Here is a 15,097-nt window from a genome sequence, read left to right on the forward strand (position 1 = left end):
ATTAATTCACCTTTTTAACAGGAGCAGTCTTCATGGCCCGTTTTCCTCTACAGAGCCAAAGGGCAAGAAGATAAAAGTACTTCTTATCAAAGATTGAGATATTTAAAATATCAAACATATGTACAAGAAATGCAAGAAAATTAATAGCTTTAAAATGTTAAACAGTTAGAAAATGGTTCTCAATAGCAATTCTAAATACTAAAAGAATATTCTAAATATAAGGATTGGTAATAGTATAAAAACAATTATTTCAAAATATTTGTCAGAACAGTGATATAGCTCTTTTTGTGAACATGGGGAGGGGTGGCCATCTGGAATGGTCATTGTATATATTTTTTTTTCTTTTTTGTTTTGCTCTTTATAAAGAAACATTTCTTTTTTTTTTTTGGTTATTGGGTTTTTTCATGTTTTTTTTCTTTTAGACCATTCCGTTTCTTTATTTTTTTTTTAACATCTTAAAGTCATAAGGACTTATATGTAAAGCAGTCATACATTGTTTCATTAAAACCTATATGTAAAATACATACACAAATTGAACAAAAGGCTAATACATAGTAAAGCCTAAGCATACTACTATGCAGTATAATGTATATACAGAACTTTGTATTGAAACCTGTTTAGGACTATATTATCTATGTATGTCTGGAAACATTCAGAAAGATTTCAATTGCAAACTCTCATTCCATATTATGGAACAAAACAAAACTCCAGGCTGTGTTAGAACTCTGGTCACTTTCATGTGATCAGGTCATTAAATTACAAAGGAAACAAAGAATTCTTTTAACGCTCCATAGAAGTATATAATAAAATCATTGCAAATATGTCTATCATGATGCATTTAGCAATCATTTACTGAAACATAACTCATACAATCTTTCCAAGTACAGCAAAAGAAGGCTTTCCACAGTCTTTAGTCCATTTCTGAAATCCAATCTTCAATCACATTTTCTCCAAATTATTCTTAGTACAATATATGCAAAAGTACATTGGGTAATACTAATGCAAGACTGGTGGAGTTCTAGCATTTGCAGATCTCTGATCATTCAAAAGAAGTCATCTTCGCCAAGAGCGTGACTCGTTATCCTCTTCCTCTTCATCGTCATCTTGCAGTAATGAATCATCCACAATGGATTCTTCCTGAAACTTATACAAAAAAAGTGTTACTTTAATTTTTCCATCAATTAGATTGAAGGCAAATTATAAATCACTATATTATGTAATACAGTTTGACATATAACTGCTACAGGAGTGAAAAATATAGCACTGAAAATATTAGAAGTTTGTAAGTGTAAAATATTCACAAGCCAGAACCAAGATAGAAAGATGCTCAGCTATGACAATTCAGAATTCTTGCTTCAGAATCTTTTAAAACTTTTATCGAACATTCCACCATAACCACACCAAGTGCTTATCATGACATTCTATAACTGGGATTCGTAATGTTATCTTGAAGCAAAAGCATAGGTTCCAAGATAGGAGGCGAGAGGAAGAGGTTTGATCCTTAAAATAAAAAATTTGGAAAGTCTAACAACTTTGAGTTAAGGTATGACCTCCTTCTAGTGCTAGGTAACCTAATTACATATTGTAAAACTACTGTGCAATGTGTCACGAGATCTAATTTTAGCAAAAAAAAAAAAAAAAGAGTGAAATTAACTCAAAGTTTAACGCTATACAACACTAGACATGGGTAACCACTCATGCTTTTGATAAGAATAACCTAGTTGAATGTTTTATTAAAACCCCTCAAGCAGTTTAACATCAGTATATGCATGAAAATTATATTTAATGGGGCCAAGATGGTAGTGATCTTAGAGGACATGGTTTTTGGAGCTCTGCTTCTGCTTACCTATTTCTTCGGTCTCATAATGTTGCATACTAAACGGAAGGGCAAACTTAAGGAGCCATCCCCAGTGGAACCTAGCAGAAGATTACTGGGTTCCTTGCTCCTGCATTTATTTATTTATTTATGTATTTGAGTTTTTTCTATACCGGCATTCGCAATGGAATCGCATCATGCCGGTTTACAAATAACAAGGTGTGCCAAAAGGAAAAATAACAACAACATTAACAGGTGCTAAAAGAAAAAGTAGCAGTTACAATAAAACAGGGACGTAATACAACTTGGAACGGTGAAGAGGTGATAGTAATTTAACAGAGAAAAAGAAAAAATGCCAAAAAATGCCAAACCTGGCAAAGTTTTTGATTACCCTGTTGGGTGGTCAGAGTTGATTAAGGTGAATTAAGGTTCAGTTGGAGTCTGGAAAGGCTTTCATCAAATGTCTGAGTGTGAGGTCCATAATGGCAAATGTTTCATCAAATGTCTGAGTGTGAGGTCCATAATTCATCAAATGTTTGAGTGTGAGGTCCATAATGGCAAGCACTGGAGAGCAGGTAGAGGCACAGGGAGATGAGACATCTTTGAGCCCTGGAATGCTGATAGCCCTTTCTGTCACATTATTTAGTCCTGGTGAGAGAAGCCTTGCCTCTGAAGGACACACAGGGAGTCAGATGCTGCTGAGAGATCATGGAGGCTCAATTCAGGCTGGTAATGGATTGGAAGGCATATTTGTCCCTGGCTTCGACACCTATGCATGGCGGGAAAGTTGTTGGTGTCAGAAGTATGCAGTTGGACTCCAGCGATAAAGGAATGGTGACGATTATCCATCAAGACAATTTAGATAAACCTGTAATTATTACCTTAGACTCTGTTTGGACTGCCTTGGTATATCTGGAAAAATCTCTCTTCTTTAATAACTATGACTTCTGATATATATCAGTGGATCAAGGTTACTGAGGTATCTATAGCCTCCCAAAAAGAAATGAAGTTCTTGATGAGCGGGCTACTGAAATTCAGAATACACAATCGAGTTTTCTTCAAAGGGGCCTGGAGAATCTAGAGAACTCTATTAGATATTTAAATCTTTGAGTCCTGAACTTTCCTATTGTGGATTTTGTGTCACCTCTGGATCAATTTAACAACTATATTATGGAAATATTGAAGAATCCCTCTGAGGCAATACCCTCTATTGGCTAAAGTCTATTTTTTTCCTATTAATAAGAAAGGGAGATCAGTTGGCTCAACTTTAAAAATGTGACCAAGGCTTACAGTCTAGTCCTGATATAATTTTTTTTTCTTTGGAACAGTCAGGGAAAGCAGAAATGATTAATAGAGGCATGCTCTTGGTCTCTTATTTTTCCACAAGACCAGTAGGCACTGAATCCACACTTAACATACAATTATGGAAGTTGTGGAACCTAGATTTGTGAGAAAAATAAATTATATTGTATTATGAACAGAAAATAAGGATTTATCCCGATACTACCAGGATGACTCAAACCCATAGTAAAAAGTAGAGATGTGAATCGGAACCAGAATCGGTTCGGATTTCAGTTCCGATACACATCTCTAGTAAAAAGTGTCTTTCTATGCAAAAAAGAAGCTTTGGCCCTTGGTGCACAGTTTATAGTTTGTCATCCCTGCAAGTGCATTTTGAAAATACATGGTACTAGGTATGTTTTTTTTTGAGCCATCTCAATTGAGATTTTTTCTGGACCATCAAAAAGCTGGTAATGATTAGTGCTGGCTCAGTTAGGCTGTGGTATTAGAATGTGTATGATGCAGGTCTTCTGAATTTTCTTTTCTTAGTTCCATGCTTGGAGCTTCATCACTGAATCCCCTTCTCCCCTTTTTTCTTTATATATGTGAGGTTCACTGGGTCTCTTTTTTTTCCCCCTTATGTTATGGATTTTCTCTGCTTGCTTTGTTGCAAATTTTGGTATCATTTGCTAAAGCAAACCTTTCCCGATAGTCCTTTAGCAAATGATACCAAAATTTGCAGCAAGGTAGACACCCAAGAAGGTGTGGAAAAAATAAGGATGGTTCAAATGAAGATTGAGGAATGGTCTAGAATCTGGCAATTAAGAAACTACAGACCGGTTAGCCTGACTTCAGTGCCAGGAAAAATAGTGGAAAGTGTTCTAAACATCAAAATCACAGAACATATAGAAAGACATGGTTTAATGGAACAAAGTCAGCATGGCTTTACCCAGGGCAAGTCTTGCCTCACAAATCTGCTTCACTTTTTTGAAGGAGTTAATAAACATGTGGATAAAGGTGAACCGGTAGATATAGTATACTTGGATTTTCAGAAGGCGTTTGACAAAGTTCCTCATGAGAGGCTTCTAGGAAAAGTAAAAAGTCATGGGATAGGTGGCGATGTCCTTTCGTGGATTGCAAACTGGCTAAAAGACAGGAAACAGAGAGTAGGATTAAATGGGCAATTTTCTCAGTGGAAGGGAGTGGACAGTGGAGTGCCTCAGGGATCTGTATTGGGACCCTTACTGTTCAATATATTTATAAATGATCTGGAAAGAAATACGACGAGTGAGATAATCAAATTTGCAGATGACACAAAATTGTGCAGAGTAGTTAAATCACAAGCAGATTGTGATAAATTGCAGGAAGACCTTGTGAGACTGGAAAATTGGGCATCCAAATGGCAGATGAAATTTAATGTGGAAAAGTGCAAGGTGATGCATATAGGGAAAAATAACCCATGCTATAATTACACGATGTTGGGTTCCATATTAGGTGCTACAACCCAAGAAAGAGATCTAGGTGTCATAGTGGATAACACATTGAAATCGTCGGTTCAGTGTGCTGCGGCAGTCAAAAAAGCAAACAGAATGTTGGGAATTATTAGAAAAGGAATGATGAATAAAACGGAAAATGTCATAATGCCTCTGTATCGCTCCATGGTGAGACCGCACCTTGAATACTGTGTACAATTCTGGTCGCCGCATCTCAAAAAAGATATAATTGCGATGGAGAAGGTACAGAGAAGGGCTACCAAAATGATAAGGGGAATGGAACAACTCCCCTATGAGGAAAGACTAAAGAGATTAGGACTTTTCAGCTTGGAGAAGAGACGACTGAGGGGGGATATGATAGAGGTGTTTAAAATCATGAGAGGTCTAGAACGGGTAGATGTGAATCGGTTATTTACTCTTTCAGATAGTAGAAGGACTAGGGGACACTCCATGAAGTTAGCATGGGGCACATTTAAAACTAATCGGAGAAAGTTCTTTTTTACTCAACGCACAATTAAACTCTGGAATTTGTTGCCAGAGAATGTGGTTCGTGCAGGTAGTATAGCTGTGTTTAAAAAAGGATTGGATAAGTTCTTGGAGGAGAAGTCCATTACCTGCTATTAGGTTCACTTAGAGAATAGCCACTGCCATTAGCAATGGTTACATGGAATAGACTTAGTTTTTGGGTACTTGCCAGGTTCTTATGGCCTGGATTGGCCACTGTTGGAAACAGGATGCTGGGCTTGATGGACCCTTGGTCTGACCCAGTATGGCATTTTCTTATGTTCTTATGTTCTTATGTCATGCATTTGGATTGTAAAGCAAAATTGCTTACCTTGTAATAGGTGTTATCCCAGGACAGCAGGATGTAATCCTTACATATGGGTGACGTCACTGAATGGAGCCCAGGCGGGAAAGCTTTCTGTCAAAGTTTCTAGAAACTTTTGACTGGCCCTGTGAGGCCACTGAGCATGCCCAGCATGCTATGATATTCTCTGCCACAGGTGTCTCTCTTCAGTCTGTTATACAGCATAAAGCGTTAGCAAAAATAAAATAATAATAAAGGTATGAGGCCCAACTCTGACTGAGAGGTCTAGCAGTGTGGGAAACCATACTTGTCGAGGCCAATGTGGGGCTATGAGTATCATGGTCCCCTTGTCTTGTTGTAGCTTCACTAGAGTTTTGGTTATGAGCGGTACTGGAGGATACGCTTATAGTAGTCCGGAGTTCCAAGGGCGAGCAAAGGCGTCCTTGGCTGGCTGATTGTTCTGTTTGTGTAGAGAACAGAACTTGTCCACTTTGTGATTCAGATGTGACGCAAAGAGGTCTATTGTTGGTTGACCCCAACGTTGCTACTGCAGGATCCAGGGACCATTCGTGTGGTTGGAATTGACGACTGAGTCGATCCGCCACTATATTGTGTATGCCTGCCAGATAAGTGGCTCGTAGGAACATGGAGTGATTCAGGGCCCAGCCCCAAATCTGTGCTGCTTCTTGACATAAGAACATAAGAAGGAGATATGAGCCCGTACCTCCCTGTTTGTTGATGTACCACATGGCTACTGTGTTGTCTGTTTGGATGAAAACAGTCTTGTGTGAAAGGCAGTCCTGGAACGCATGCAGTGCATAACGTATCACTCGAAGCTCCAGAAAATTGATTTGAAATGTTGCTTCGAGTTTTGTCCAAGTCCCTTGAGTGTGGAGATTGTCTACATGAGTTCCCCATCCTAAGGTGGATGCATCTGTAGTTAAAGTAATCTCTGGGACTGGTTGTTGGAAAGGTAGGCCTTTGCACAGGTTGTCCGTGTTGGTCCACCAAAGTAGAGATGATCTTAGTTGGTTGGTCACTTGAATTGGATAGTGGAATGGCTGAATGGCTTGGATCCATTGTGACCTTAAAGTCCATTGGATAACTCGCATGGCTAGCCTTGCCAAAGGAGTAACATGAACTGTGGAGGCCATGTGACCTAGCAGTATCAGAAACTGCTAGGTCTGCTGATGAGCTGTGGTTTGTGTCCGTAAGGAAATGGACCTTGCTAGTAGAATGAGGGCCTCTGCCCGTTCTATAGGTAGAACGGCCTTTGCTAGATTTGTGTTCAACTCTGCTCCTATGAATTGAAGTAGATGAGTTGGAGTGAGATGGGATTTTTGATAATTGATGAGAAACCTCATGGAGTGAAGTAGAGCAATTGTCCGGTTGAGAGAAGTAATTGCTCCTTTTTGAGATGGACTCTTTATGAGCCAGTCGTCTAGATATGGAAAAACATGGTCACCTTCCTTGTGCAAGTGTCCTGCTATTACTGCTAGACATTTGGTGAAGACTCTGGGAGCAGACGCCAGTCCAAATGGTAGAACTCTGTATTGGAAATGTTGATGGCCTACTGTGAAGCGCAGGTATTTGCGATGAGGAGGGTAAATTGGAATGTGAGCATAAGCATCTTGAAGATCCAGAGAACAAAGCCAATCCCTTGCTTGAAGAAGTGGAAGCATGGTGCCTAGAGAAACCATTCTTAATTTTTCTCTCTTTAGAAATTTGTTGAGATTTCTGAGGTCTAGGATAGGACGTAGGCCTCCGGTTTTCTTTGGAATGAGGAAATATCTGGAGTAGAATCCTCTGCCCTTCTGTGTCCGGGGCACTGGTTGAATGGCCTTGGATCTCAGAAGGGTGGATAATTCTGTTTGTAATTGTTGAAGTTGAGAGTTTTGTTGTTGGCAGGATGTTGGTGGAAACTCTGGAGGAATGGACGTGAAATTTAGTTTGTAACCTCGGGCGACTATGGAAAGAACCCATTGATCTGAGGTTATGGTTTGCCAATTTGTGTGAAAAAGGGATATTCTGCCTCCCACTGGAAGATTTGGCTTGGGATTGCAAGGTTGAATCTGTTCTCTGGTGTAGTCCTCAAAAGCCTGTTGCAGGCCCTGTCTGTGCAGGAGGTTGTGGACGGGCAGGTCTGGACTGTCTGGCTTGAGATCGCTGTGTTGGCCTGGTAGATCTACCCCTAGTTGTTGGTTGGTAGTACCTGCGTGGCCTGTAGTAAGAACGTCTCACATCTCTACGTGGAGGACGACGAGAAGGTTGATTAGCAGGTTCTTGAGGGGTTTGAGACAGTTGTTTGAGTGTCTCAGTGTGATCTTTGAGTTGTTGTACAGCCTCTTGAATTTTATCTCCGAAGAGATTGTCACCAAGACAGGGAAAGTCAACAAGCTTATCTTGTACCTCAAGCCTGAGGTCAGATGCCTTGAGCCAGGCCCACCGGCAAGCAGTTATTCCTGCTGCTGCTGCTGTTCTTGAAGCAGTTTCGAAGTTATCATAAACTGCTCTCCCTTCGTGTTTTCCTGCCTCAAAGACCTTTTGATATGATTGCTTGAGCAGGCTCTTGGAATTGAGTGGGTAAGGAAGTGATGAATTGTTCCATCTCTTTCCAGAGATTTCTCTGTTGTTGAGTGATATAGAGTTGATATGCAGAGATTTTTGTGCTCAGCATGGAACTCTGGTAGATCTTCTTACCCATTGTGTCCAGGAACCGGTGCTCCCTGCCTGGTGGGATGGAGGAATGTGGGCGCACACGTTTAGATTTCTTCTGCGCTGATTCCACAACGACAGACTGATGGGGCAATTGTTGTTTGTGGTACCCTGGGGTTGGTTGAACTATGTAGGTGGTTTCTGCTCTTTTGTTTACTGCAGGTATAGAAGCTGGGTGCTCCCAGATTCTCTTCTGAAGATCCAGTAAGACTTCATGTACAGGTACGGCTAGTACCTGTTTGGGTGTATCCACAAACTGTAATACTTCAAGAGTTTGTGCTCTTGTGTCCTCCTCAGCGGTCAACTTAAATGGAATGGAATCAGACATAGTTTGTATAAAGGATGAGAAGGAAAGATCTTCTGGGGGTGACTTCTTTCTTCGGTCAGGAGAAGAAGGATTGGACATGAACTCTGAGGAAAATTGAGAGGGTTCATCATCCCAGGAGTCTTCTGAATCTTCTCTGTAAGTTGTTTGAGTTGCTGATGCTGGTGGGACATGAAGCCCTGAAGGTCCAGGTTGTGGATCATCGATGAAAATATCAGTAGATGTTGTTCTTGGTGTGATAGGTAGTAAGTTGTCGATGACATTCTGGTACCTTTGTAGGAGGCGACGGTAAAATGCCTCATCCTGTACTTCTAGTGGTTGATCAGGTGGTGGCAGGGATGCTGTCGTTGGGATCATCGATGGAATTTGAGATAACATCGATGTAGATTGTGTTTGTAGCCTCGGTGTGGTGGTTATGAAACCCGTCGAGGATCTTGGAAGGAAAGATATTGTTGTCATCGGTGTTATCACCGGCATCGATGTTGAAGGAAAAAACATCGGCATCGATACTGATGGTGGAGGTATCGGCATCGATGTCAGAGTCATCGGCGTCGATGCTGGGGGTATCGGCATCGACCCGGAGGTCGGCATCGACAGGCCTGTCGGAACTTGTTGCTCCTGTAGAGCTTGTAAAACAGCTTGTCTAATAAGTGTAGACAATTCTGGCTGTGGTATGAGTGAAGACACCGATGGTGTATGCGGTGGCGGTGCTGCGATGTCCATCGATGACGTCGTAGGTATCGGTGACGGCGAAGGCCCAACCAACGGCGTGTCTTGATTTTTAGGCCGCTTCGGCATCGACTCGTCCTGGGACACCGATGCGGACGATGATCGATGTCGATGGCGATGTTTGGTTTTAGAACGCTCTGCCGACTTTGTGGAGATCACAGACGATGGCGAGGACGGACGATCACCGGACCCATCCGGACGCGGTTTTTTGAGTAAAACCCTTTTTGTTGCTCCAGCCGGAGACGACCTCGGTGCTTTTGAGGGAGAAGGGATTAGCTGAAGAGAAAATAGGTGTTCCATCTTCTCTTGCCTGGCTTTTCGTCCCTTGACAGTCATCTCTGCACATTTGGTGCATGTATTGACATCGTGTTGTTCCCCGAGGCACAGTACACATTCCAAATGCGGATCGGTGATAGACATATTTCGGTTGCAGACCGGGCATTTTTTGAAACCGGTCGCCATTTTCTATTGACAGCCGTTGATGAACAAGCGTGTGTGTGTGTGTGTGAGAAAAATTTTCGTCCGAAAATTTTTTAAAATACAGTACTCACCAGCCGGCGAGGTAGAGATTTTCCTGTGACAGAGAATATTTTAATAAGTGACTTTTCAGTCGAGAGATTCCCAAACGGTAGGGCTATCGGTCCGCGGTGCGAACGGCAGTGCGGAAAAGTGAAGACCGAAGAGAGACACCTGTGGCAGAGAATATCATAGCATGCTGGGCATGCTCAGTGGCCTCACAGGGCCAGTCAAAAGTTTATAGAAACTTTGACAGAAAGCTTTCCCGCCTGGGCTCCGTTCAGTGACATCACCCATATGTGAGGACTAGCATCCTGCTTGTCCTGGGATAAAGGAATGACATCCCATTCTTTGACTAAGGTGGAGTTCTAGCCTGTTGAGGAGAGTGATCTGATGAGAGGTATAGAAATTTCTCCTGACCAGAGGCAGAAACTCCAGAACCAAAAAGAATCCCTCAAGATTCTTCTGACTCAGACTGAAATTATAAATAGAGCAGATGTCTAGGGAGGCACAGACCTAATAGACCTTCAGAATGTGTTTAAGTAGGCTGAGTTAGCCTTAGAACCAATCTATGCTGGGCAATTATTTATTAATTGCCTGGTGCCAGGCTCTAGATGACGTGTAAAATTTATAAACATAATATTTAAAACAAACACCAAAACAGGCATACAAAAGCTTCAAAACAAGCTAAATCATTTAACAGAAATAGACATCAAAAGAAAAGTAGTAATAAGACTGCTTTTCTCCTAGAAACTGTTGGTTATGACTCAGTGCACATAGCAATGAAGCTGAGTCACAGCATCAATATCATTGCTTAATCACTTATAACATGAGATATAGAAACATGATGGTAGCACTGTCTCTTAAAAAGCAAATGTTGCTTACCTGTAACAGGTGTTCTCACAGGACAGCAGGATGTTAGTCCTCACATATGGGTGGACATCAGAGGATGGAGCCCAATGACGGAACACTTTTGTCAAAGTTTCCAGAACTTTGACTGGCCCCTACTGGGCATGCCCAGCATGGCACTAACCCTGCAGCCAGCAGGAATCCCCCTTCAGTCTTGTTAAAAAGCTACAGGTAGTGCCAAAAATAAAATAAGAAAACGTTACGAACCCAACACCACGGAGCGGCGGGCGGGTTTCGTGAGGACTAACATCCTGCTGTCCTGTGAGAACACCTGTTACAGGTAAGCTACATTTGCTTTCTCATAGGACAAGCAAGATGGTAGTCCGCACATATGGGTGAGTACCGAGCTGAGGATGTCCGACCATGCACCAAATGTACCCAAAGACATGCCACAGGCACAACAACTGGGGTGGAATTTGGTAGAGGGCATCCTGAACCTCACCGGGCAGGCGGAAGGGTGTTGGTACGTCACATTGTAAATAGGTTGCGCAAGACAGACTGGCCGAAGATGGAATCTAGTCTTCCGGCTTTGTCCAAGCAATAGTGGGCTGTAAAGGTATGGAGAGAACTCCAGGTGGCAGCCTTGCAAATGTCAGGAAGTGGCACCGATCAGAGGTGTGCTACTGAAGTTGCCATGGCTTTCACAGAGTGTGCCTTAACACGGTCTTGAAGTGGAATGCCTGCTTGCTGATAGCAAAAGGATATGCAGTCCGCTAACCAGGAGGAGAGAGTCTACTTACCCACAGGCTGCCCCAATTTGATGGAATGGAAAGAGACAAACAATTGAGTGCTTTTCCTGTGGGCAGCTGTACGGTCTAGGTAGAACGCTAGAGCCCGTTTACAGTCAAGGGTATGCAGAGCCTGCTCTCCTGGATTGGAATGGGGCCTGGGAAAAAAGGTAGGTAGTATGATGGATTGATTTAGATGAAAATCCGAAACTACCTTAGGTAAGAATTTAGGGTGAGTGCGGAGTACTGCCCGGTCCTGCATAAGTTTAGTGTAAGGCGGATAGTTAACTAGAGCCTGTAATTCACCAACTCTGCGAGCCGAAGTGATTGCCAGAAGGAAAATCACTTTCCATATGAGATAGTGAAGATCACAGGAGTGAAGAAGCTCGAATGGTGGTTTCATAAGCCGACCCAAAACCAGGTTGAGGTCCCAAGAAGGGGCCGGAGGACGCAGAGGAGGGCTTGAGGTGAAGCAAGCCTTTCAGAAAACGTGCTACAAGGGGATGTACTGATATAGGAACATCCCCAATCCCTTTAGGGAAGGCGGCTACCGCACTGACATGCATTCTGATGGAAGGAGTTTTTAGACCTGACTCTGACAAGTGCCAGAGATAGTCCAGAAACTTCGGGATTGGACAGGTAAAGGGGTCAAGGGAGCTGAGAAGAGCACCATGACGTAAACCTGTTCCATTTTGAAGAGTAAGATTTTCTCGTGGAAGGCTTCCGTGAAGCCATCAGGACACGGGAAACTGGTTCAGAAAGGTTAAGTGGCTGAAGGATTAACCTTTCAACATCCATGCCGTCAGGGACAAGGCTTGAAGATTGGGGCCACCCTGTCATTTTGAGTGATCAGAAGCGGGTCCTTTCCTAAAGGAATGTGCCTGTGGATGGAGAGATCCTGAAATATTGGAAACCACACTTGGCGTGGCCAGTGAGGTGTTATCAGGATTATGGTTCCCTTGTTCTGACGTAACTTCACGAGAGTCTTCGAGAGAAGAGGAATTGGAGGGAATGCATAGAGCAGACCGGTTGTCCATGAGAGGGAGAATGCGTCTCTTGGCTGAGAGTGTTTGCTACGAGTGAGAGAGCAGAAGTTCTCTACTTTGCGGTTTTGAGGAGACGCAAAGAGGTCTATTTGAGGATAACCCCATTGTTGGAAGATGGAGTTCGCTACCGAGGGGTTGAGACACCACTCGTGCGGTTGAAAGGTGCAACTCAGCTTGTCTGCCAACACATTGTCCACTCCCGGCAAATAGGTGGCTCTGAGATACATCGAGTGGGAGAGGGCTTCCACCCATATCTGTGCAGCTTCCTGACACAGAAGGTAGGAGCCCGGCCCTCCCTGCTTGTTGATGTACCACATGGCCACATGGTTGTCCGTCTGGATCAGGATAACTTGATTGGAGAGGCGAACCTGAAAGACCCTGTGAGCATATCTGATTGCTCGAAGCTCCAGGAAATTTATTTGGTGTTTGCTTCCTCTGGAGACCAAGATCCTTGTGTCTGCAGCTCTGCTACGTGGGCTCCCCATCTGAGGTTGGAAGCATCGGTGGTGAGAGTTATTTGAGGGTCTGGAGCCTGAAAGGGCAAGCCTTGGAGGAGATTGATCTGATTTGTCCACCAGGCAAGAGACTGATGGAGTGAGTCGGTTACATGGACAATGGTCGACAGGGGCTGAATGCTTTGAGTCCATTGTGACCTTAGAGTCCACTGCATGAGTCTAATGGCCAAGTGGACCATTGGTGTGACCTGGACTGAGGACGCCATGTGTCCCAGGAGGATGAGAAAGTGGCGTGCAGTCGTGGAGTGCTGAGACTGCAGCTGGCGTGCGAGAGACACGAGAGTGAGAGCTCACTGTTGAGGGAGAAAGGCCTTTGCCTGCAAGATGTCCTAGTCTGCCCCAATGAACGATAAGGTTTGAGATGGGACTATGTAGGATTTGTCATAGCTGACAAGAAATCCCAGTAAATTAGAGTGTGCAAGGTAAGGTGCAGGAATGACAGGGCAGCTTGCTGAGTGGGAGCCCTGATTAACCAATCGTCTAGATAGGGGTAGATGTGGACACCTTGGGTTCTGAGGAAGGCTGCAACCACTACGAGACATTTTGTGAAGACTTGTGGTGCAAACTCGAGGCCGAAGGGAAGCATTCGGTATTGGTAGTGCTTGGGGCCTACTAGGAACCTGAGGTATTTGCGATGAGATGGGGTTATCGTAATATGAGTGTATGCGTCCTGGGGGTCGAGAGAGCAGAGCCAGTCTCCTCTTTGCAGAAGAGGAAGAAGCGAGCCCAAGGTTACCATCTTGAACTTCTCTCGCTGGAGGTACTTGTTGAGAGCACGTAGGTCCAGAATTGGACGGACGCCTCCCGATTTTTTTGGGGATTAGAAAGTAGCGGGAATAGAACCCTAGTCCGTGCTGAGAGCACGGTACTGGTTCTATTGCCTTAGACTGGAGGAGGAGGGAGATCTCCTGTTCCAGAAGGATGGAGTGGATCAGAAGTTCTCCACATCGGTAGAGGTGGGAAGTCCGGTGGAATGGAGAGGAAGTTCAGATGATAACCCTGAGTGATGACTGCCAGACTCACTGGTCTGAGGTGATTGAGTGCCACCTGATGTTGAAATGGCATAATCGACCTCCCACAGGTATGTGAGGCAAGGGAAGCTGGCTGCTGCTCTCTATGCAGAAGTCAAAAACCGGAGGCAGGACCTGGTTGAGGAGCTGCTTGCGGTTTTTGTTTTCATATCTGATGAAACTGAGCTTTTTGAAATGGTCTCGTAGAACGAGCTCTAGCTGGTGGCGGATAGGATTTCTTCGGGCGGAAGAATGACTTCTTGGAGTCCTTACGGAAGGACTGTTTCGAGGAGTACTCAGAAGGCATCAAAGAGAGCTGTCTTAGGGTCTCATGAGGGTCCTTGAGTTCCGCCACCGTCCGTTGAATCTGTTCGCCAAACAGATTATCTCCTACAAGGGCAGCTTGGATAACCTGTCTTGTACCTCAGGGTGAAGGTCAGAAGACTTGAGCCAGGCCCACCTTTTTGCTGAAATAGCAGCAGCAGATACCCTAGTGGCAGTGTCAAAGATATCATAAGATGATCTGACCTCATGCTTGACTGCCTCAAACCCCTTGTTTACTAGGGTTTGGAGCTGATCTTGAAATTGCTGAGGCAGGGAATCTGTCAAGTCTTGTATCGGCTTAAATATGACCCTATTATATTGGGTCATATAGAGCTGATAAGCGGCAATTTGAGAGATGAGCATTGATCCCTGGAAGACACAGCGACCAATGGCATCTAGAAACTTCTGTTCCTTGCCAGGGGGAAAAGAAGTATGAGGTTTTGATCTCCTTGCTCTTTTCTGTGCAGATTCTACCACTACAGATTGGTGATCCAATTGAGGTTTCTGAAAACCCGGAGCTGACTGCACCAAATAGGTAGTGTCAGCTTTACTGTGGACTGGAGCAATGGAGCTAGGGTGTTCTTGGTTCTTTTTGAGGAGATCCAGAAGAACCTGGTGGATAGGGATGGAGGTTATTTCCTTGGGAGCATCCAGGAATTGTAGCAACTCCATCATTTGATGTCTATCGTCCTGTTCAGTCTGTAATTAGAAGGGAACCAATTCAGACATCTCCTTCACAAAATTTATAAAGGAAAGTTCCTCTGGAGGAGAACGCTTTCTACTTTCAGAGGGTGAAGGTGGTGAAGGCAAATCATCCGTGTCTGGTGAGGAATCATCAGTCCAGGTATCATAGGTATCAGCATCCGCCCCTCTAGGAAGGAT

General features: G+C 43.6%; 1 protein-coding gene across 6 annotated transcripts in view; it reads right to left on the reverse strand.

The window, feature by feature from the left end:
- Positions 1 to 300: 300 nt before the first annotated feature.
- RBM26 (RNA binding motif protein 26) overlaps positions 301 to 15,097 on the reverse strand; it is a 349,016-nt gene continuing 334,219 nt past the window's right edge. For all 6 annotated transcript variants that reach the window (XM_029603056.1, XM_029603054.1, XM_029603051.1 and 3 more), the window contains one exon: positions 301 to 1,143. In XM_029603056.1, the coding sequence (XP_029458916.1) occupies positions 1,054 to 1,143 (90 nt within the window). In that variant the 3' untranslated portion in view covers positions 301 to 1,053. The remainder of the gene's footprint in view (positions 1,144 to 15,097) is intronic.

The sequence above is a fragment of the Rhinatrema bivittatum genome, chromosome 5, assembly GCF_901001135.1.
Source record: "Rhinatrema bivittatum chromosome 5, aRhiBiv1.1, whole genome shotgun sequence".
NCBI classification, from domain to species: domain Eukaryota; kingdom Metazoa; phylum Chordata; class Amphibia; order Gymnophiona; family Rhinatrematidae; genus Rhinatrema; species Rhinatrema bivittatum.